Raw genomic sequence first — 22,062 nt, 5'->3', positions numbered from 1 at the left:
TTCAGGAAATCTCTTGTTAAGTGTTGTCACAATCCTACTACATCTCCACCACCTTCGAGGGTAGACAAACTCTGAATTCTAATGGAGACAAAGCAGGAAAAAAAAATCTAAAAAAACTAAAACTTGTTGGCCTTCTGAGCACAACGCAAAGTAGCAAAACAAACCCATTTTTCCCCTTTGTAGATTACCTTTTTAAGCCAAAGTCATTATACTACTTAAGAATTGGACAAACACTTTTATTATGTGAAAGAGAAGGCTAACTTCACACATTGAGCTTTGATCCTGCAGTCAGGTTTCTGAAGATCCCTTCACCTATGGTGAGTTGCACTGAGATTGGCCCAAAGTTGCCCTTCTCTAAACTCTGGTGGGCAGCATAGTTCTTTTATTTTTGTGCTTTTATGTTTGATGTCTCCCTCTTCATTTTTTTCTATTTACCTCCCTCATCCCATCTGTTTGTTTCTTTCCTTGCCTTCCTGTGCATGTTTTTGCCTCTGACCTTTTCCTGCCTTCATTTTATTGCTCTCTTCAGCAATCACGCTTTATATGCACTTTGCTTGTCGAATACCAACAAGATTTATTACATGTGACTAATCTTTCCTTCTAAAGGTGAAAACCATGTACAGCAATTCTGAGGTAACACAATAGTTAGGGGGCTACCCTTGTAAGAAGAGACAAGGAAAGTACAGCAAAGTGGACCTGGAAGCAGGGTATTTTGTGAATGGCCAACAATGCATGGCAGATCTCTCTCTCTCTCAGAGATTTTGACACGTATGCTGAAATAATTAAGGGCTTTCCTACACACAAATGTTGTACTGCTTTAACTAAACCAGTATAGCTAAAGTGGTACAATCCCCCTAGCATGAATGCAGTTATACCAGCAGAACTGCATTCACATCAGGGGTTGTACCAGCATAACTGTATCAATTTTTTTTAAAAAAAGCAAACCCTAACCAACATAGTTATACTGATACAAAAACTGTGTGCAGAGAAGACCCTGGAGCACTATCAGAATCCCAGGCTGGTGTGGAATGAAGTTACAGGCTGGCATCTTGTACAGCAGCATTGTCACAAGAGGTGGCAGGATATTGGCCGGTCAGCATGGCATTGGCAGGGCTCAGATTGCTAGCCAGCCGGCAGCAGCGTGTTTTCTACTCAACCCTGCCTGACACAAAGACACAGTCCCTGCACCCGACGTGCTTACAATCTAAGCAACAGGCAGATGCTCCCAAAGGTGCCACCGCCCCAGTTTGGGAAGATCCTCCTGATTTTTCTACAGTGGCTCAAGGTGGTGAAGCGTCACCGTGGCGCTGTGTGGCTTCACCTCCAAAGACCCACATCCAGCGACACGGTCCCAGGTCCCTGTGCCACCCCTCCAGACCCAGCGCCACCTTCCCCCGGGCCTCAGGGCAGCCTGCCTACCCCGGGGCCAACAGAACCCCGCGCCGGGCCGCAGAGCAGCCTCCCCGCCGGTGCCACTGGACCCTCCCGGGTCGCAGCCTCCCCGCCCCCCGGTGCCACTGGACCCTCCCAGGCGGCGGAGCAGCCTCCCCATGGGGCATCCCCCGCAGACTCCCCACTACGAGCCCCCCGCCCACTGAACCCTTGCGCCAAGAGGACCCGTGTCCCTCACCAGCCCCCGGGGAAAGGCTGCGGACGGCGCGGGCTCCCTCCCCCCAGCCCAGGACGGAAGTGGGGGGTGGGAACCAGAGCAGCCCGCTGTATGGAGCCACCCGGCCTGGGGCGAGCGTCCCTCTCCCGGGGGAGGCGGGGCTGACCTGCTGCAGGAGCCGAGCGGAATATTGAGCCACGTGAGCCTCCATCCTCACCGAGGCCCCGGCGGCTAGGCAAAGCGGAAGCGGAAGCAGCTACGCGCCGGAAGCGGAAGGAACGTGCCGCACGGAGACGGGAAGGGGCGGCCCCACGGCTCGGTCCGACTCCGAGGGAGGGCCCGCCTCGCGCATGGGGAGGCGGGCCTGAGTTTAGTGCGTGCCGCAGTGCGCTGGGCCCGGCGCTGCTGCTCCCAGGAGAGCGAGCCCCGTCCCGTCCCGCCCCGCCGGCCAGGGGGCGGCTGGGGCTAGCCCCGGGCTGGAGTGGAGGCCGCCATCCTTCGCCAGAGGCCCGCGGGGGTGAACGCGCGGGGCTGCCGACAGCATGTCACCGTGACCCACGTGCGCACAGACACAGCGGTGGTTTGGCAGCTCGGTGGAGGGTCTGAGCGCGTAGCCAACTGCGCGGTGAGCACTGAACCGTCCTCGCAGGCGGAGAGTAGGAGTTAGTGTCCTTCCGCCAGAGCCTGCCCCTCTTTACTAAAGAGTGCCTGGGTGCCTGCCGAGTGTGGAGCTGTCTGGAAATAGAGGCTCTCCCTGTTTTCCCTGGGGTGGGGTTTGACTCTTAAAAAGGCCCAGAGTAAGTGAGTCCCAGGATTTTAGAGGCATGGCGGGCGAGGAAATATCTTTTATTGGACCAACTTCTGTTGGTGAGAGAGAGACGCTTTTTAGCTACACAGAGCTCTTCCTGGGGGCTGAAGAAGAGCTCGATGTAGCTGCAGAGTTTGTCTTTCTCACCAACAGAACCTGGTCCAGTAAAAGATGTTTTTTCACAGGCCTTATCACGTTGAGTCCAGGCTGGTCCTCCAGGAGCTGTGAATGCAGTGCCAGTCACCACCCTCCTTCCTTGGAGCAACCGTGACTCATTCAGCTGAATGTGCAGTGCTTCCTTCCATGTATGTGCATGAACTGATATGGTATAGGGGAGATAAACTGGGTGGGTTGGTGGGTGAGACAGGTGAGCTGCTACAGCAGAGTCAAGGAGGAAGAATTTACAGAGTAGAGGGGAATTTATGTCATTGCCAGGCTGCAGCTGGAGATTAATGATTACTGCCATGCCATTACAAGAATTTCCCAGAGTTCCAAGTTAAATGAGCAGCCTTGCTCAGTACCAGCAATAGCCCACATACAGTTTGTAGTGTTATTTCCCTTATTCCCACAATTGCTTTAATAAGACATTCTTATTGATGCTTCAGCATTGAAGTGCCTCTGCATAGCACCACTCTCCAGGCCCAGCCACGGTAATGGCAAGGGGTGTGATGGATTTTTGGTTGCACGAAACAATACAATTTTGGTCCCCATACCATGGGTAAGAGTATAGGGCAATGGCACTGAATATTGTTACTATGCTGCTACAGGTAGTGGTGGTTTTAGCTGACATCTCAGTGCTGAGAGTATAAGGTATAGAGAACATAGCTGCTGTTGGCACCAGGAAGCCACCCAAGCCCATATACCACTAACCTGTTAACTACATTTGTGTTAGCCAGTCTTACCATGGAATGGCATGGGATAGTGTCATACCACAAAGGAAGAAATAAGGGAACCATCCCTAGAAACCTTTGGGAGAGGATTGTAGAGTATCTCTCTGAAACTTCATTGAGAATACAAGAGACATCCCTATATGCATAAATACGATGCTCTACATAGCTCTCCCTCACGCTCCCCCAGCCTAACCCAACAGCAGAATGAAAAACAGATGCCAGCTCTACTTCTACGTGTTGTACTTACACCTCTTCTCATACAAGTAAAACAATGAGAAGTCAATACCTGTGTTTGTTAACTAGGGGATGGGCTAGGTGTTATCTTTTAATTTAAACCCTGCAAGGAAAAATGTATGTACACATTTATCCAAGGTCCCTTTCCCTTCTTTGGGCTCATCTGTGCTTGTCTGGTGGGACTGGCTAGATCAGTGGTCCCCAAACTGTAGGACACTCCCTCCTAGGGGGCCACGGAGGAATGTTCATGGGGATGTGGCAGGGTCGGGGCCAGCTGCCATGGTGGGCAGGGAGGGAGCACTACCTAACTTTGCTCCAGCCCCAGCCGAGGCCTGGCTCCTGGCCATAGCTCCGATCCAGGCTACGACCCCAGCCACAGCTCCAGCCCCAATCTCAGTTCCTGGAAGTTTGGGGGGAACACGGACAGATTACATTATCGGTAAGGGGGAGCCATGACAATAAAAAGTTTGGAGACCACTGGGCTAGACTGTGATGGAGTCTTGAACAGGTCTGAGCTTGAACCCCCTGCTGCATCTTCCCTCTCCTCCTCTTCTTCCACCTCACTGCTCATGGCAGGGGTCTCTGCTCCAAAGGTATAAACTGGGGTCTCAAATTCAATTAACCTTAGGGCCAGTACCAGTCCTCAAATCCTCCCAGCGGGCCAGTAATGTCACTGAAGATGGTGTTCACACCACCTTCCCAGCCTGTTTCCCATCCTTTTCCCTTGCTCCTTTGGCCTCATGCCACCCTGGCTGACTCTGCCCAGTGACTAGTGACGCTGCCTCCATGCTGACTCTGCCATGACTGTAACTTAAAGTTAGTTCTGAAACATCCCCTATTCCCACCCCAAACATACAAGTGTGTAGACCAACTATGTAATTTTGTAATATTTTTTAATTACCATTAATTCTGACAAAACCATTACAGTATACATAGGATAAAAATGTATAGTTGTTGCCTATTAAAATGTTTCATACATAGAAAAATAGTATATACATCCACAGACCTGCATTTTAAAAGTATTTGTCAGCTTTAATGGACAGAGACTAATGTAATTTAGTCTTTATTCTGGACTTAATTGCATTCTCTCCCCAATTCCACCCCACCATAGTAGAGTCATAACTATAAAGGTGGTTTGGAAAGGTTAGAAGTGTTTGAGAAAATAAAGAATTAGCACAATAAAAACCATTCAAATCAGCATTTTCAAAGTTAAATTACCCAAATATTATATAACAAAGCGGCTAGTAGTTTGATGAAAACTTAGCTATCAATTACAGTAATTCTGGACAAAGTAGTCACATCTCCTTTTCATAATTCTGTAGAGTACGGCAATATAGTAGATATTTTTTAAAGCAGCATCATTCAAGTACTCAATACTAGGTAATTTACTACAAAATTGTAAGATTTTAAGAGCTTTTTGATTTTAGCAGCAATACACCAAGTTTCATAGTTTATTTTTACTGACTGGAAATCCATTATTTGACATAAAATAATCTTTTACAAACAGCCAACAACAAATCTGAGAAGTGAAATGCATTGTATTGACCTGGCAGAGGGCCTGATATAACTCCCATTAAAATTAATGGAAAGACTCCATTGAATTTAACGGGACTTTGATCAGGCCCTAAAATGATGAGGGGGGGTTTTCCCACTCCTACAAAACAGTGCAACTTGTATGGCTAAAAATTTGAATTGGATTCTTTGTAGTACAATACTGGGTCAAATTCAGCACCGGGGTGCAGCTCTATGGCTTCTGCAGAGTTACACCTTCTCACACAGGGGTTAACTGTGGCCCTTCATATATATTAGCATGTAGTGCCCTCAATCTGTAGAGAGTCTTATTTACTTAGAACAGTCCATTTTTGTAGAACAGAGGGTGTAAGTTTACTCACTTAAGTATTTTTTGTATCATATAAAACTGCCAGTGCTCTATTCTGTGGAGCACGTGTTCAGCCACCAAAAGCCCCAAACAGATTAATGATCCAAAGGAATGCATACAATTAAATTTTGTGAGGGGGAGTTCAATCTACGGGAGTGCAAGAAAAATAAATAGTATTTCTAATACTATGGAAAGCACAATCTCTTGATAAAATGGATCCAAACTTGCCATTTGAATGGTCCAATTGGCACTTGGGCATAAAATAAACTGAGCAGTTCAGTTCTTAGAAACACCCGTATGTGGATTGAACACCCACACCTAAAAGCTGGGCTCAGAGTCACACATGCATTAAAGACTAAACTGTCTGCAGAGATGAATTAGTGACAAAGCTGTCAAGTATATCATGCAAATCAATTTGGGATGTGCTAGAAAAGACGGGGTGGTTAAACACTGGTGCTTTCACACGTTTGCTTTGTATATTTGTCTACATATATTAGTTGCTTTTTCTGCATTGTTATTATTATTTTAAACTGTAGAAAAATAAGTAATAAAATATTCCTAAGCAACTGTAGGGTCTTCTCTTTATATGTAAGGACAAAAATCTTTAAAAGCACCTGAATGACTGTGGAGCCTAAGTCCCACTGAGTTACTTGCTAAAAAATACTCTGAAAATAGAGTTTAAAAATGATAGAATAGCTATCCCAGGTTCGTGGATTAGAAAAGGAATGAGTTAGCTGTGCCCCACTTGATGGGAATAGTATTAAAAAAACAAAAAAAAAGAAAAAAGGTAAGTTCATCCAGAAAGCTCACTTTATTAAAAAAAAACCCTAAAATTGACTCGTGTTCCATGCAGCCCTCCTCCTATAGCAGTGGTTTCAATGGGCTTTTGGAACTTGTTAAACAAACAGATCCATTATAAACATGAGCTGAAAGTACAAATCTCAAAAAAGTGCAAGTATTTCAACTCTACACCCATTTTTATGACCTAGCAGGAAATGCAAACACTTCACAGCTCAGAGTATTCATTCACAGCACTTCAGAATAAAAAAATGGTTCCCTGCATTCTCTATATTGAACACAATATTAGCTAGGAAGAGTTTGATGTGTTATAGCCATAGAACATAGCAGTGAGGTTCCTTCAGATTTATTTTATTGCAGTAAAACCTCTAAAAGGTAGAGCTGTACAAAATAAGTCTAAATAGAATATTATTTAAGAACAGCACTTCAGGCTGCATTTGTTCTTATTTAAAATTCTTTCCCAAAAATACATTCCTAAATATACAAACTATACAATCTTGTCACTTTAATGCTGGTTTTTCTAATGATAGAACAAAACTAAAAAAGTCTTTAGACATTAAAAAACCGACAAAAGCTCTAATGTACAAATGACTTGGTACCTTCATAATACCACATAAATAACTTCAGCAAAACCAAACTGTATTTATGGAATGGTCAAGGAAAACAAATACTTTATGGTGATTAAACATCGTCTGCAGAGAGGGTTGGAATGTCTATCCTCGGTCGTGTGAAAAATGCCATCTTCTCTCTAAAAAGAAGACCACCATCAGTTGTTAATACAATAAAGAATCCACCAGAGATTTGGACATCCTAAGAGAAGAAAGACTGCCCAGGCAACTAATACACAAAAGGAAAAGCCCCATGCTTCACCACACACACAACACGCCTCTTACTTACATTTCCGAGACAGGCATTGTAAGTGGTTACAGTAAAACTAACAAAACTACTTGTTACAAAAAAGCATCACTTTGCTACTATCATACCATTTTAGGTCTCATAAGTGTGTTACAATAAGACAGCCATAGGTGATTCATTTCTTAAACAAAGGGATAGACAAATTAAGCAGCATTGTACTACTGCCTGATAAAGAAAATATTGGGATCCAGGCCTGTTCTCATTGAAATCAACATGAATTCTGTGGATTTAAATGAGCGCAGGATTTTAGTCTTGGATAAGAAAATGCAAATCTCTCTAACTCAGGCAGCACAGTAACAGTCTTTTGTAAAGGACACTTAAATTCATGGTGAAGTGAAGTTATGCAAAAGAAAATTTTGCAGCAATAACTTTCTCCTCTTTAGAGACATTCCTACCTGAATGATTGTACCTCCAGGGGCTCCTTACGACTCTGTCCTCGCAGCCTGTGTACATCCTTGGCAGCTGCTCTCATCATTTTATCCGCTTTCAGCTCACACTTGTGTTCTGTTTTCTCGACCTAATTGAGTGATGAAGAGAGTGAAACCTTATGTACAATATAGAAGATACCAATTGATTCTTCCCTAAACCAACAAGCTCATGTCAATTAAAAAGATTATTTCATTTGTATGTTAAAGGAGAGAAATAAAGGCATTCTGGTGAGATCAACTATTTGGGGCCATAAACCATAGAAGCTGGAATAAAATTTAGCAGGAGTTTTCCACCTCTAATATGCTCATTCATTGTGAATACAATGCAGCCCTTCTGCAATGTCTATTCTAGCCTATTGGCTGGAACTGTGGCTGCTGACCCCTGGGCAACCCCTCTGTCTGGGGTTTGAGGCCAGCGGATCAGCTTCAATGAGCATCTAGCAGTACCCTCAGCAGCTCAACCCCAAAAGCCCCCTGCATGCCAGCCTGTTCAGAGCCAGAATGAAACCCTTGCACAGCAGATGGAAAAGCCCCCCTGCACATCAATCCTGTCTGCCTCAGTTCCAGCATAGGGACCCCTGCAAAGTCTGTGTGGTGTAGAGGGAGCCCTGAGCACCTGGGTGAACTTCTTGCAGAAGTAATAGTATAAGTCAATGGTACAATGTGTGTGTGTGTTTAATGTGGCATTTACAAGATTATGAAGCTGAAGTATAAGAGGGATGAGATGCGTGCCTTTCTTATGAAAGAGGGTGAAAGCAGTATGCCTCCAGATGCTCTCCCTCTGGACTAACCTGAAAAACTAGTTAAGATAAAGAAAAAAAGTTGAAAGTTTAGCTAACAATTAGAAGTCTATCATCAAAGGGATTATCATAATCAAATAAAGAACAATCCCATTTTTTGTGAAATGTGTCAGAAAGCGGCTCACTTTGCTATTACCTCTACTTAGGGCTATTCAGTCATTCCTGAAGCTTCCCCCACCTTATCTATAAATTCCATTCTTTTTGAAGCACTGAGTTTTATTTTTAGACTCTCCAGAGAGAAAAGGAATGCATTTTGAACAGAAAGGCAACTTTCAGAAAGAGAAAAAATTGTTTTGTGCAATAATCTTTAGTGTTTCCAGTTTTCATCACTGCCATTTAACCCACTCCTTGATGGTAGATGCTTTCAGAACTGTCAAATAAAATGCAGTTTTAATAATCTGGGGAAAAAAGACATTTTCTGCTATGGCCAACTGGGAATCCTGCATAATTAATATTCCCAAGTCATTTCCTTTTGATGCCTGGGATTTCCATTCTAGTGATCTAAAACCGAAGTGAATACTTGTTGAAAAGTTTTAGTTAGTGCTTTATGTTTCTTTTATACCCAATGTTTTCTGAAAGCACAATTGTTATAAGATGAATATTGAAACTACATAAACATCAGTCAAGTTGTCTGTCATCTTTCACTATCCTCTGGTTTGGTTTTCTAGTCAGCCAAAGTATGACAGAAGCTGTGACCAAGTTCAAAGAAGAATGTGAGGTTGCCTTTTTCTACCAGTTTAATAGCCAATCTTGTTACTGATTTCTCTCAAAGGAGATTATATCATTCCCAAGCTTGAATCACAAGACCCATTTATTTGTGCATTTCAAAGACAAATGCCAAGTGACAGAGCAACTTGTATTCTAGTGTAAGCTTATTTAGTTTCACTAGATATTTGAAAACCAAAGTGACTAGCACGCTGCTTATGCTTATAATAGAGTTCTGCAACTGCAAGGTTAAGCGGGAAAACTAAAACAAGTTGCCACTTCTCTTAGGGGTTACACACAGACTCATAGACTTTAATGTCAGAAGGGACCATCATAATCATCTAGTTAGATCTCCTGCACATTGCAGGACCTCACTCACCCACTCCTGTAATAGACTCATAACCTCTAGCTGAGTTACTGAAGTCCTCAAATCATGATGTAAAGACTTCAAGCTACAGAAAATCCACCATTTACATTAGTTTAAACCTACAAGTGACCCATGCCCCATGCTGCAGAGGAAGATGAAAAATCTTGAGCCAATCTGATCCAGGGAAAAATTCCCTCCCGACCTCAAATATGATGATCAGTTAGACCCTGAGCATGTGGGCAAGATCCTCTGATCAGACATTTTGGAAAGATTTCTCAGAGCCCTCTTCAGTTAGTGTCCCTTCACCAGCCATTGGAGATATTTGCTGCTAGCAATCGCAGATCAGCTACATGCCATTGTAGGCAGTCTCATCATAGTATCCCCTCCATAACCTTATCAACCTCAGTCTTGAAGCCAGTTAGGTTTAGTTGGTTAGAAACCTTTGTCCAATTTCAAGCCTAAACTTGTTGATAGCCAGTTTATATCCATTTGTTCTTGTGCTCACATTGGCACTTAACTTAAATAACTCCTCTCCTTCCCTGGTATTCATCCCTCTGATGTACTTATAAAGAGCAATCATATCTCCCCTCAGCTTTCGTTTGGTTAGGCTAAACAAGCCAAGCTCATAAGGTAGGTTTTCCATTCCTCGGATCATCCTAGTAGCCCTTCTCTGCACTTGTTCCAGTTTTAATTCATCATTCTTTAACATGGGAGACCAGAACTGCACACAGTATTCTAGATGAAGTCTCCCCAGTGCCTTGTATAATGTTACTAATTCTTCCCTATCTGTACCGGAAATACCTTGCCTGATGCATCCTAAGATTGCACTAGCCTTTTGCATGGCCACATCACACTGGTGGCTCATTGTCATCCTGTGATTAACCAATACATCCAGGTCTTTCTCCTCCTCTGTCACTTCCAACAAATGCATCCCCAGCTTATAGCAAAAATTCTTGTTAGTCCCTACATGCATGGCCTTGCACTGTGCACTATTACATTTCATCCTATTTCTATTACTCAAGTTTACGAGGTCGTCAAGATCTTCTTGTATTATATGCTGGTCCTCATCTGCATTGGCAATACCTCCCAACTTGGTCTTATCCGCAAATGTTATTAGCACACTCCCACTTTTTGTGCCAAGGTCAATAATAAAAACGTTAAATAAGATCAGTCCCAAGACCAATCCCTGAGGAACGCTCTTGGATGGTGCCCCCCCATAAGGCTTTATGGAAATATGCTTGTGAATGTATATATGACATAACTGGAGTTTGTTTTATGCTACATATGCCATGTAACATATCTCTGTAAAGGTTATGACCTACTGAATCTATTCGTCCTATTTGTATGCAAGTGTCATTATTGTATTCGAAGTTATGAATATTGGCTGAATACTTGTCTGATTTTAAATAACCTTAGTAAGGCATTTGGTCAGCTTCTTTAGAAAGGAATTTGCAAGTTAAGTGCACAATCAAGAAGCACTTAATGCACAATGGATCTTGGAAGGCTCCAATCCACATAAGAAGTCTACCTGAGGACGTTCAAGGTAGCATGTAAACAATGGCTGCTGCCTGTAAAAACGGAGTCATGCATGGACATGTGACTTGCCCATGTGACTCCAAAACTCCATCTTGGAGCTGGACTTTGCATAGGAGAGAGGAGGGGGTCTCCACCCACAAGAGAAAGTCTATTTAAGCCCGTGGAAGACCCCTCCATTTTGTCTTCAGCTGGCTAAAGAGATAGTCTCTCCACCCCCAAGGATACCTGAAAGAAACTGGAACAAAGGACAGTAACTACAGGGTGTGTGAGTAATTGCTGGACCCAGACTAGAAGGAGATTAGTCTGTAAAAGGAAGCTTACTGGGATTCCTCTGAGGATGAGGTTTTTATCTGTATTCAGTTTTTTTATGGTATTAGATCTAGACTTGTGTGTTCTATTTTATTTTGCTTGGTAATTCATTTTGTTCTGTCTGCTATTAACTGGAACCACTTAAATCCTACTTTCTGTATTTATTAAAATCACTTTTTACTTATTAATTAACCCAGAGTATGTATTAGTACCTGGGGGTGGCGGGGGTGGCAAACAACTGTGCATATCTCTCTCTCTCAGTGTCATAGAGGGCAAACAATTTATGAGTTTACCCTTTATACAGGGAAAACAGATTTGGGGTTTGGACCCCATTGGGAGTTGGGCATCTGAGTGTTAAAGACGGGAACACTTCTTAAGCTGCTTTCAATTAAGTCTGCAGCTTTGGAGCACATAGTTCAGACCCTGGGTCTGTGTTGGAGCAGACTGGCGGGTCTGGCTCAACAAGACAGGGTGCTGGAGTCCCAAGCTGGCAGGGAAAGCAGGGGCAGAAGTAGTCTTGGGACATCAGTTGGCAGCCCCAAGGGAGTTTCTGTGATCCAACCCGTCACAACCTCCCTCTAGCCTGACAGTTCATCTTTCAGTATGACCCATTGTAGTCTCTCCTTTAACCAGTCCCTTTTCTACCTTTCACTTCTCATATTAATTCCCATCTTCAATTTAACTAATAATGTCCCATGTGGAACTGTATCAAATGCCTTACGGAAATCCAGATAGATAAGAGCTCTGACTTTTGCATTAATTATGCATGTTTAATAGCAGAGGACCTTATTCTAAAGCACTTAGGCCTAGTCTACACACAGGTTTTTTACTAAAACTACTTTGGTTACAAGTACAATTTCTACTGGTATTGTTAAAGCAGTAAAGTCTATGAAAGTCTGCATGTAAACAAGCCCTTCCACCAAATAGTACCATGTTCTGCAAGGAGTTCCAATGATACCATAAGTAAGTGCAGAAGAACTGGGCCCAGAATAGTCAGCAGAGTTTGTGGATTAAATCCTACAGCATCTTGTAAGCATGGACTTTTAGAACCCTCAGATTTTTCTAGAAGGCTGTTTATAGTACTTTAAACATATTACAGCATTTTATAATCCATTAATACACACAGATTCAGAGAAGGCAAAACAGAATATCATTTTATTAACCAACATGCAGATAATACAGAAGACCCAATTTTTACTGAGACATTCTAGTACCTCCCTCCCTAATGGTCTGGGCACTCATTCCCCCACTAACAAAGGTCACAGCCCCCAAAATTGTGATCTCAACATACTCCTTCTTGGTGCATGAAACAGACTTTCCCCACAGCATGCAACTCTTGTGTGTGCCTGATAAAGACCATCTATGAAAATTCAGTCTGTACATTAATTTACAGATTCTCTCTCATCACTGCTTTCCAAGACTGCCACTGGGCTTTGAAAAGAATGGAGCTAGCCAAAAGAAAGGAGTAGCCAATCGGTACTATCCTTCTACATGCAGGAACCACTTGGAGCCAATGACTCTGTGACATTGCACTCCATATTCTTCATATTGATATTATTATGATATGATTATGGCATAATTAGAATGAATTTTGTACAAGACTGGTCATGTGAGGTGTCATTGGAAAAGTTATGATGTGCTAAATATAATTATTCTATTTGTATGCATGTATCATTTTTGTATCTGAAGTTATGAATATTGACTATGTATCTGTATTTCACATGTAGTCACACCTGGGTGATACCCACTAGGCAAAATGCTTCCAGTCTAGACAGCTGGCTGTGAAGGGCCTATTCAAGGTAATGGGCCATTAGGAAGAACAACTTGCCTTAGGAGAAGCTTATCTCCCATTGGGTGACCTTCTTGAGAAGGCTCCAGACAGCCTGTAAGTAATGGCTACCATGACTCAGCAAGGTATTCAAGGGCATGTGACCAGGCCACATGACACGGAACTACATCTTGGATACCAGTGTTTTTCCACAAACTGAATTTGGGACAAAGGGGTCCCACCATATGCTAAAGCTATATAAGGCAGGGAGTGACATCATCTGTTGTTCTTTACTCCCCATACAAGAAAACTCCTGGAAACACCTAAGGAACAAAAGGTTGAACTGGGGTACATGCTGGACCCAGGCTAAAGGGATTTCTAGCCTATGTATGAAAACCTGGGGATCCCTAGCTGAAAAGCAAGTGGAGCTTGTTCCTTAAGTATCTGCAAGCCTGCTTGTATCATCAGTGAGGGTGAGAGATTGTTAATTCAAATCCTATCCTTCTACTATGTTAAGCTTAGTTTGAGTTTTTGTTTATTTACTAGGTAATCTGCTTTGATCTGTTTGCTAGCACTTAAAATCTTTTGTAGTTAATAAACTTGTTTTTGCTTTATCTAAACCAGTGAGTCTGAATGAAGTTCTTGGAAATCTTAGCTCAAGGGGCAAAGGCTGTTGCATTTCCTCTCCACACTGAGGGGGAGGTGAACTGGATAATAAATTCATACTGGTCAGAGTTTTGACCAGGGCAGGACGGTACAGCTCTGGGGTCCTAGACTGGGAAGCTGGTGGTTATTTTGGCTGTAGTGTCTCTATTGTTGGTTTGTGCAGTGGCTGGTCAGCCCGGTATGTAACTGCAGCTGGGTGTGTCCCGACTTGTGTGAATGCTGGTGGAAGTGTAGGACCAGGAGTGGGTCTGCAGCTTGTCACAACAACACAGTGTGAGAGAGAGCCCAGGCTGGTGAGTCAGAGGCCTCAGTGGTACCCCAGTTCCAGGTGGCACCCCCAGGAGGAACCCGTCACAGACTCCTTCTGCGCCTGGCCTTGCATCCAATGAAACGTGACAGTAGAATTCAAATTGTAGGAAATGACTCCTGCATTTGCAAGGGCTACAATTCTAATTATTTGTCAGTATGTAAAGTTAATAAAACAGAAGCTTCAATACAAAGCTCCAAAAAATAGGTTTATTTAAAAGGGGGAAGATTTGGAATGTAGCAGTACTAAAGATTTGAACATTCTGGTCTCTAGAGGATTGGGAAAATGTGTTTGACTAAACATATTAACAAAAACCCAGTCAGAATTACTTACCCGTTTTTCAACATGTCGCAGCCAAAGCCGGAATCTCTCATCATCCTTTACCCATTGTGGCAGCTCTTTTTCACCTTGACCTTGAGCTTGTTCTAACTGTTCTTTCAGTTCTTTCAGTACAGAGATCTCTTGCACTAACTGATTGTGCCAGGTCCTTGAAGCCTGCAGGTCTAACTCCAGGTCTAGTGAAGTTCGGATTACACGCTCTGCACCAAAGGACTTAACTGAAGGCTGGAACAGAAGGGATTTATGATTAGAATAAAAAAAGTGTCAAACTGTTCCCATTTGGTCCGAATATGTGCGATGACCACTTCCTTCTCAAACGCACAATGTTCTGGAGATGAAAGGTAACATCTCTGGTAACGCTGCTTTTGCAAAACTGCTCACCCGAATTTGCAGTTTCACAGTCTAGCAAAGTCTTATAAGTAAGCTTGCCCATGCTGCAGCTTCCATCAACACTAGTGATATCCAAAGTAAGCCATGGGCTTCTGTACTTAGCTGACAATGGGCTGAAATGAGGAGTGTCTTCCTTACACCATTACTCAGAATATAATTTTACTTTAATACTTACACCTCAATTATCAGAATATTGCAGAATGCTGCAAAACAACATATTAGCACTGGTTTCACACCAGTGGATTTTCTCCTGCCCCCAATATCAGGCACATTAGTGTCAAGGAGTGAAAAGGTGAGTATTTCTATCAGACAGTTACAGTCTGCCTCATGCAAAATGTTTCAGTGGTCGCCTAAGGACAGCAGCCCAATTCCACCCCATTCACATCATAGAAGAACGTGCACAATGATGTCATTAATGGCTGTGGAGCTTCATTAAGCACTGTTAAGTTTCAATGTGCATCTGAAAAGGTGATTTTCAAATGCTTACAAATTAGTTATGCCAAAGGAATGATTGCCAGTGAGAGCATAATTTACATGCCACATTTAAAAATTTAGCTATTTGAGTTCTGTTTGGAAGGAAAATTGTGAGAAATAATTTTTCAAAGTGGGAGTTCTAGTAACTCAAGGGAGCAGACATATGTCACCTTTTGACAGACTAGTAAGAATATTTCTGCCAAAATGGAGAATTTTTTTTTAACGCTATGAGCACATGAAGACAGGCGGTTTATATCTGAAATTAACCTGAATTACCTATTGGTAACTCACAAACCAATGCTTTAAGAACATGCTTGTTTTCTTAAATGCCAGCTAAGGGGAAAAATTTGTAGATGAAGTTTTTACCCGCTTCATTCTGACACTTCGCCTCTCCATAGCATTCCGAACGAAGGGTGGTTTCTTAGACAGTGTTGAACTGTCACTATCACTGCGATTTAGCTGAAAAAGAGACAGAAGTAATTGTTATAAAACAAGCATGCAGTGGAAGGCTATTACGAATGAGCCCACAGAGCTGCCGACATTTATAGAAAGCCATGGACTGAGAATTATCTGAGACAGTCACATGTAACAGTGCAATGAAACCCACCCGGTGCCCAAATCTGGCTGTTTTTCCATGGCCACTGTCCTTTCCTGGCCTCCTCCCCTCTGTATTTCAATGGTGCTGTTTGAGAAGAGGTTGGAAGATACCATCACTTTTTGTTAGAACACTACACAGGTCACAACACAGTCCCTTTCCCCTGCTCAACAGCAATAACTAGGTCAAACAAGAGACTAAAAAAATAAGATGTAATGAACAATGTTAAATTGGCTGGGGATTAAGTCATTTCCATCCGTAACTTCTATGAATAAGAAGAGCATAACATTGGAGAAGGATTAAGTATTTTTTTTTCCTTTTCAAACAAACTATATCTATATATGAAGCTAACTTAGTGTGGCATGTGAATACCTTGACTTTTTTCAGGTTTTTTTTGCAGCATTTTATATATTTGGGGTCAGATTGTTCCTGGCAACGCAGAGCAAGAAACCTCTTTTCTTTGTGCTACTTCCATAGTGGCTGGACACAATCATAATCCAAGTGTATGGACAATTCTCTCCTTGTGTACCTTTGGGCCAGGCATTCAGGAGAGCACATGCAGAAATCCAAGGGCTGGAGGAGCAGGCATGTGCCTCCTGCATGCTAGGGAGCTCCAGGATATGATGCTACCACTGAGAAGGTGCAGATTGGCATCACAAGGTTGTACCTATTATGCACAACTGTGATGTTAAATATTCCATTTGATATGAGCATTAATTTACTGTACTCCAGGATATGCATCTGGAGTAAGGTCTAGGCATCCCTTGGATACTGAAACCATGTACCTCCCAGTGCCCTGAGACATGAATATTCCTTGGTATGCCTAAATGTCCTGTTGAGTGTTATTTATTGTATGGCTCAATGCTCAGAGGCCAAAGAGAAGATGCAATTCAAAGATCTAGACTGTTGTGAAGAGAATTAAGCTCACAGCTAAAGCAAAGGCAAAACAGTTCACCTGTGAGCCTGATTTTGTCTGAACTGGATACGCAGGTTTTTCCAAGGACTGTTTTGCTGCACTCAGAGTTAGGCAGCCCTTGATGTTCTACTAGAACACCTCAATCCTCAGTTAGACCAGCACGTACGTCACAAAAGCAGTTTCCTGACAGCATTTACTTGTATTCTACACTGGTTGAAACTAAAGGAGTTATTTGTAGTCTATCCTGATCCTCAATCCTGGAACTAATTAATTATGAATAAACATTTAATCAAAGAGGTGGCACTGACATCCTCAGTCAGTACACAGATCGTTCAATTAGTGTCACACACAGCACCGTGGAGTCTTTCACGCTCCCTCAGTGCTGCTAATTGAAGTTAGTCGTTGTCTGCTTTCTGATTTCTATCACGACCTTTGATTTTAGAGGAGATAAACACTAGTCAGACACTTACAGCATCTCTGTCTGATGATAACCCTAATATCCACCTTTAAGCAGCATTAAATGCAGCAAGGCTGCCTCTGGTTACAAAAGGGGCCGAAGGATTAGACAAGGTGCTATTCTGAACTGTCATTCCTCACTCTGTGATCTAAGGCAAGTTACTTAATCTGTCTATGCCTCATATTCCTCACTTGTAAAATTAATTGCCTACCTTTAGTAAGACATTGAGATTCTTGGCTGACATATGTGCTACACTTTAATTAGTAATTGTTATTTATTTTAACTCACCCAAATTGACCCAGTTCTAGTTTGACATGTCTCAGATTTCTGTCTGGAGCCTTCATTCCAACCAGTGGCAAGTCATGGTCCATGTGAGAGCAATGACTCTGTACCAAATGTTGGCACTAATGCAACTTATTTTGGCAAGACGAGGAAGAACCAGGGCATGAGATGTGGTGGCAGGCACTTGGCAGGAGCTTAGTACCACAAAAATACAGCAGTGTGCTTTAAGCAAGGTGTGCAAGCGGTCCACAGAGATGGAGGACTGAAGATAGCTGATCCAGTTTCTAATGGCAGAGGAATCTCCCTATGCTGAGTGACAGTTCTAGACCAGGACCATAAGCACAGAGCAGTGGGACTACATCACACAGACATGGGATGACCAGCAGTGGGTCCAGAACTTCTGTATAAGGAATGCCACATTTCTGGAGCTGCGTTCTGGTCCTTCACTGCCAGGATATGAGGCCATACCTGTCCAGAGGTGTGTTGCTCTTGCCTTCTGGAAGCTGCCTACCCCAGACTGTTACAGATCGGTGGCTAATTAACTTGGTGTTGACAAGACAACTGTGCTTTCTGTAATGTCAGTCACTAACGTTCTAGCATGGTGTCAGGGGTATCATGCTACTGAAGTGACATCTCCTACAAAGATGGCAAAGTGAGGTTCTGACCACTTAGTTTATTAAAGAACCTTTGCAGGTGCTAAAACCGCTATCACAGCAAGTTCCAATTTGAGTAATTATCTTAATCCTACCTAAATTCATGCTAGCATTTTAATTATATTCATTCTCTCTACACTTCCTGCCCTAAGCCACTGTATTGTGCTGCTGTGGTACAACTGCTAAAATAGCTGCCTTTCAGGAGTGTGTAGTGATTCCACTATCACTTCCCATTGTGAGGTTTACTTAACAGGTGTGAAATGCTCTGTGGTCTTCTGATGTACAATGTCAAGAAGGGGTGCTGTACCCTCAACTCCCATTGAAGTTCAAGGTCACTGAGGATGCTGTATACTCTCCCATCAGTGCAGTGTATTATCAGATGAACTAAAGATACTGTGCAGTCACTCAGGAAAAACATTTACAACGAAGTCTGGGGATGTGGATTCCTTACCCGACAGATGTACTGACTCTGTGGTCCTGGCGAAAATGTTTTGGAGCGGATTATGGTGCTACTTCTGACAAATTGAGTTTGTGGGGGGTTAGCTGCTTTTTTCTCTTTTGGACGAACTACAGTAGAAGATTGTGCAAGACTCTCTGTGTTTGTCTCTTTATCCACCTGAAAGAAACACACTTTAATAACCATAAGAATGGCTATACTGGGTCAGACCAATAGTCCATCTAACCCAGTATCCTGTCTTCCAGCAGTGGCAGTGCCAGACGATTTAAAGAGAATAAACAGAACAGGCCAATCATCAAGTGATCCATTCCTTGTCGTTCAGCCCCAGCATCTAGCAATCAAAGCTTAGGGACACCCAGAGCATAGAGTTGCATCCATGACCATCTTGACTAACAGCCACTGATGGACTTATCCTCCATGAATTTATCTAATTCTTTTTTTAACCCAGTTACAGTTTTGGCCTTCATAACAACCACTGGCAATGAGTTTCACAGATTGACTGTATGTTGTGTGGGGAAATACTTCCTTTTGTTTGTTGTAAACCTGCTGTCTATTAATTTCATTGGGGGACCCCTGATTCTTGTGTTATGTGAAGGAGTAAATAACAGTTCCTTATTCACTTTCTCCACACCATTCATGATGTTATAGACCTCTATCACATCCCCCCTTAGTCATCTCTTTTCCAAGCTGAACAGTCCCAGTCTCTTTAGTCTTTCCTCTTATGGAAGATCTTAAGGATGTCCACATCCTTAATCATTTTATGTTATGTTCTTATGTACCTTTTCCATTTCTAATATATATTTTTTGAGATGGGGTGACCAGAATTAAATGAAGTATTAAATATGTGGATATATCATGGATTCATACAGTGGCATAATGATATTTACCATTTTGTTATTTATCCCTGTAACTGCCTCCCCCCAACATACTATCAATGACAATTGCTTTTTCACATGCAAAAGAGCAACTTTTCATGAATTAAACTACAATCTAGAGCAGACAAAGTTGTGTCTCTTTCTTGGCTCTCCTTATGCAATACACTGTAGTACAGCCCTCTCCAAACTTGTGAGTAATTTCAACAACTGTATCATTTCCTATGGACTCAGTTGCAAGTGACCTGTGTAAATCCTGAGTGACTCCACTAACTTTTCAGATTTACACCATTGTAGCAGATTAAAAATCGAGCCTTTAAATTTAGATTATCCATTAAAGACCACCTTTTTGTTATTGCACACCTGCAACTGACAGAGACAAGGCAATCTGAGCATTAAAACAGGCCCTTGATTAGGTAAATAGGTGGTGATTAGATAGTACTATCATTCAGGATTACATTAGGAGATCCCATGTGCTAATCATATTGTCTGACAGTGCTTAGGTGAAGAATGCTTCCAAGACCAGGGGACATGGTATTTTGGATTAACTGGTATTTCATAAATGTAGTGTTATTTAAAATTGAGGTTTGACTGTAATGTAAGAGCTATCTTAAACTTCATGTGATTGCTGTAGTTCTCCTTAATTCAACATTGGCCTGGTCAGCTTTGCAGCAGATAGTACTTAGTCCTGCTAGGAGTGCAGGGGACTCGTCTAGATGACCTCTCCAGATCCCTTCCAGTCCTACGATTCTATGATTAACACAGGGCCCACAAAAAAACTTATCACAAGTGAATAAGACAAAGGGAAAAGGATGAGATCAAGAAATATGAAGATGTTCCACTCAGAATTGTTTTTAGCTCTTTTTAAATCGTAAAACTTCAAAGCAGCAGTAGAAAGAGACGAGCAATTCAGACTATGACAAGTATGTAGTCCAAAACAAAACATTAGAGGGCTATATGTTCAAAGCTGTGGCAGCAAATTTTCCTCCAAAAATGCAAATTCATGGGCTTTCCCCTCAAAATGAATTTGATGCAAATGTACACCCCTGTTGCAACAAAAGCCTCCTGTATTTGCATGAGTAAATCAGGTAACTGAACAGGGAAGCATCTGAATGACATGATTTGCTTATGCACACGTGGGAGGTTTTTGGTAAATGCAGGGCTGAATGGCCACAATATATATATACATGCACTCTTGCAGATGAACACATTAGCATTAGTAAGTCTGCTTTTCATTTGATAGGTCTGTGATAAGTTGTTTGGGCTACAGTGATTAGAACAAAAACAAAATAAAAGGAAACGTTCCCAAATTCAAGTGAAACACCTTCCCCACAACCTTCATCCCACAATATGATAATTACTCCACCAAGCCTGTTATTTCCCCTGAACTGCGGCTTGCTGTGATGCTATAAGAAACAGAAAAACACTCCATGTAATTTTCCAAAAAAAAAAACAAAAAACAGAAGGAATTGCATCAAGACCAGCAATTAGGGACGATAATAATAATGAACAATGTAGTGCTTAACTCATCTTACTAAATATCAGCCTTTTGGAAGCGACAACATTTACTCTGGGCTTTACCTTTACTGCTACTGACTCAGCATGCACTTGGGATTCTGGATTCTCTTCCGCCTCCCAGAGTGTTTTTCCATCATAGAATTCTTCCTCCTCTTCTGCTTCATTGTCACTGTTCCCATCCTGCTCTTCTTGCTCGGCAACCTCCTCATCTTGCCTGTCATATAAACTGCTTCTGTTACTGGGCTGGACCCACCTGGGACAATACCCCCATAGCATCCTTGATGCTGGTTGGTGTCCTAAGTACTCTGATCAAAAAAACCTCTAGAGCTGCCAGTTGTACCAGATATCTCATGACGTCCCATGGAGCAAGGGAATAACAAAAGCACGCTGGTTGGAGTGGAAGAACCAGCAGTGAAACAGTTAAAGGGAATTTTCTCATCTTTCATTCTATGGTAAGGAAATGACTATGGTTTAATACATTTGCTTCAGTTTCTGCCACAAGCTGTATACTGGGTCTGGTCCATTTGGGTTTGACTTAGTGCTGCTGGTCCAACTTTATGTTGGGTTTAGGAGGCTGACTCGGGGATTCCCCCAAACTGAGGTACTCTCAGTTTGAAACCTAGAATTATGTTAAACAACATGTTCTTGAGAATCTTTTGGGAAACCTGAGCTCAATTATGCATTTTGGTAGATTCCCCACCAAGTTTGTGCTAAGTTTTGCTTTGAATTTTGTGGTTGGTTTGAACCTAACACTCAGTGAAATGTGGGACTGACCATGTAATCCACAGCCAATTAAAGAGTTCATGCAAATCCCTGTGAACTGAAGCTATGGTATTTCACAGGTCCATCAAGCACTATGTGCCACAGATTAATTTATTTTATCTCTTCCAATTTTAACTTTTACTAGCTCTACTCTCAATTCTCAGGCACATGCTCTTCTGTTTCAGTGGCTACAGCATGTTTCTATTGATGTAGAAAAAGATGCCAGAAATGATCTTTTGCAAAGTTCAAGAACTTTGATCAGCTACTAGACACATTTCAATATTACACGATTGCACCTTTGTCTGCATATTATCACATTAAACTTTGA

General features: G+C 42.4%; 2 protein-coding genes across 2 annotated transcripts in view; both read right to left on the bottom strand.

Moving 5' to 3' along the window:
* Positions 1–2,007, bottom strand: part of RARS1 (arginyl-tRNA synthetase 1) — a 28,816-nt gene extending 26,809 nt beyond the window's left edge. Inside the window, exon 1 of the mRNA XM_073355948.1 lies at positions 1,776–2,007. Coding sequence (XP_073212049.1) covers positions 1,776–1,820 — 45 coding nt within the window. The 5' untranslated portion in view covers positions 1,821–2,007. The remainder of the gene's footprint in view (positions 1–1,775) is intronic.
* Positions 2,008–4,443: 2,436 nt separating this feature from the next.
* WWC1 (WW and C2 domain containing 1) overlaps positions 4,444–22,062 on the bottom strand; it is a 138,023-nt gene continuing 120,404 nt past the window's right edge. The window contains exons 18-23 of the mRNA XM_073355938.1: positions 21,036–21,186; positions 18,577–18,741; positions 15,589–15,681; positions 14,353–14,583; positions 7,529–7,650; positions 4,444–6,966 (exon numbers count right to left, since the gene is read on the bottom strand). Of these exons, the coding sequence (XP_073212039.1) occupies positions 6,900–6,966; positions 7,529–7,650; positions 14,353–14,583; positions 15,589–15,681; positions 18,577–18,741; positions 21,036–21,186 (829 nt within the window). The 3' untranslated portion in view covers positions 4,444–6,899. The remainder of the gene's footprint in view (positions 6,967–7,528; positions 7,651–14,352; positions 14,584–15,588; positions 15,682–18,576; positions 18,742–21,035; positions 21,187–22,062) is intronic.

Source organism: Lepidochelys kempii, chromosome 8, assembly GCF_965140265.1.
Source record: "Lepidochelys kempii isolate rLepKem1 chromosome 8, rLepKem1.hap2, whole genome shotgun sequence".
NCBI lineage: Eukaryota > Metazoa > Chordata > Testudines > Cheloniidae > Lepidochelys > Lepidochelys kempii.
This window is presented reverse-complemented; position numbering and strand designations above follow the sequence as displayed.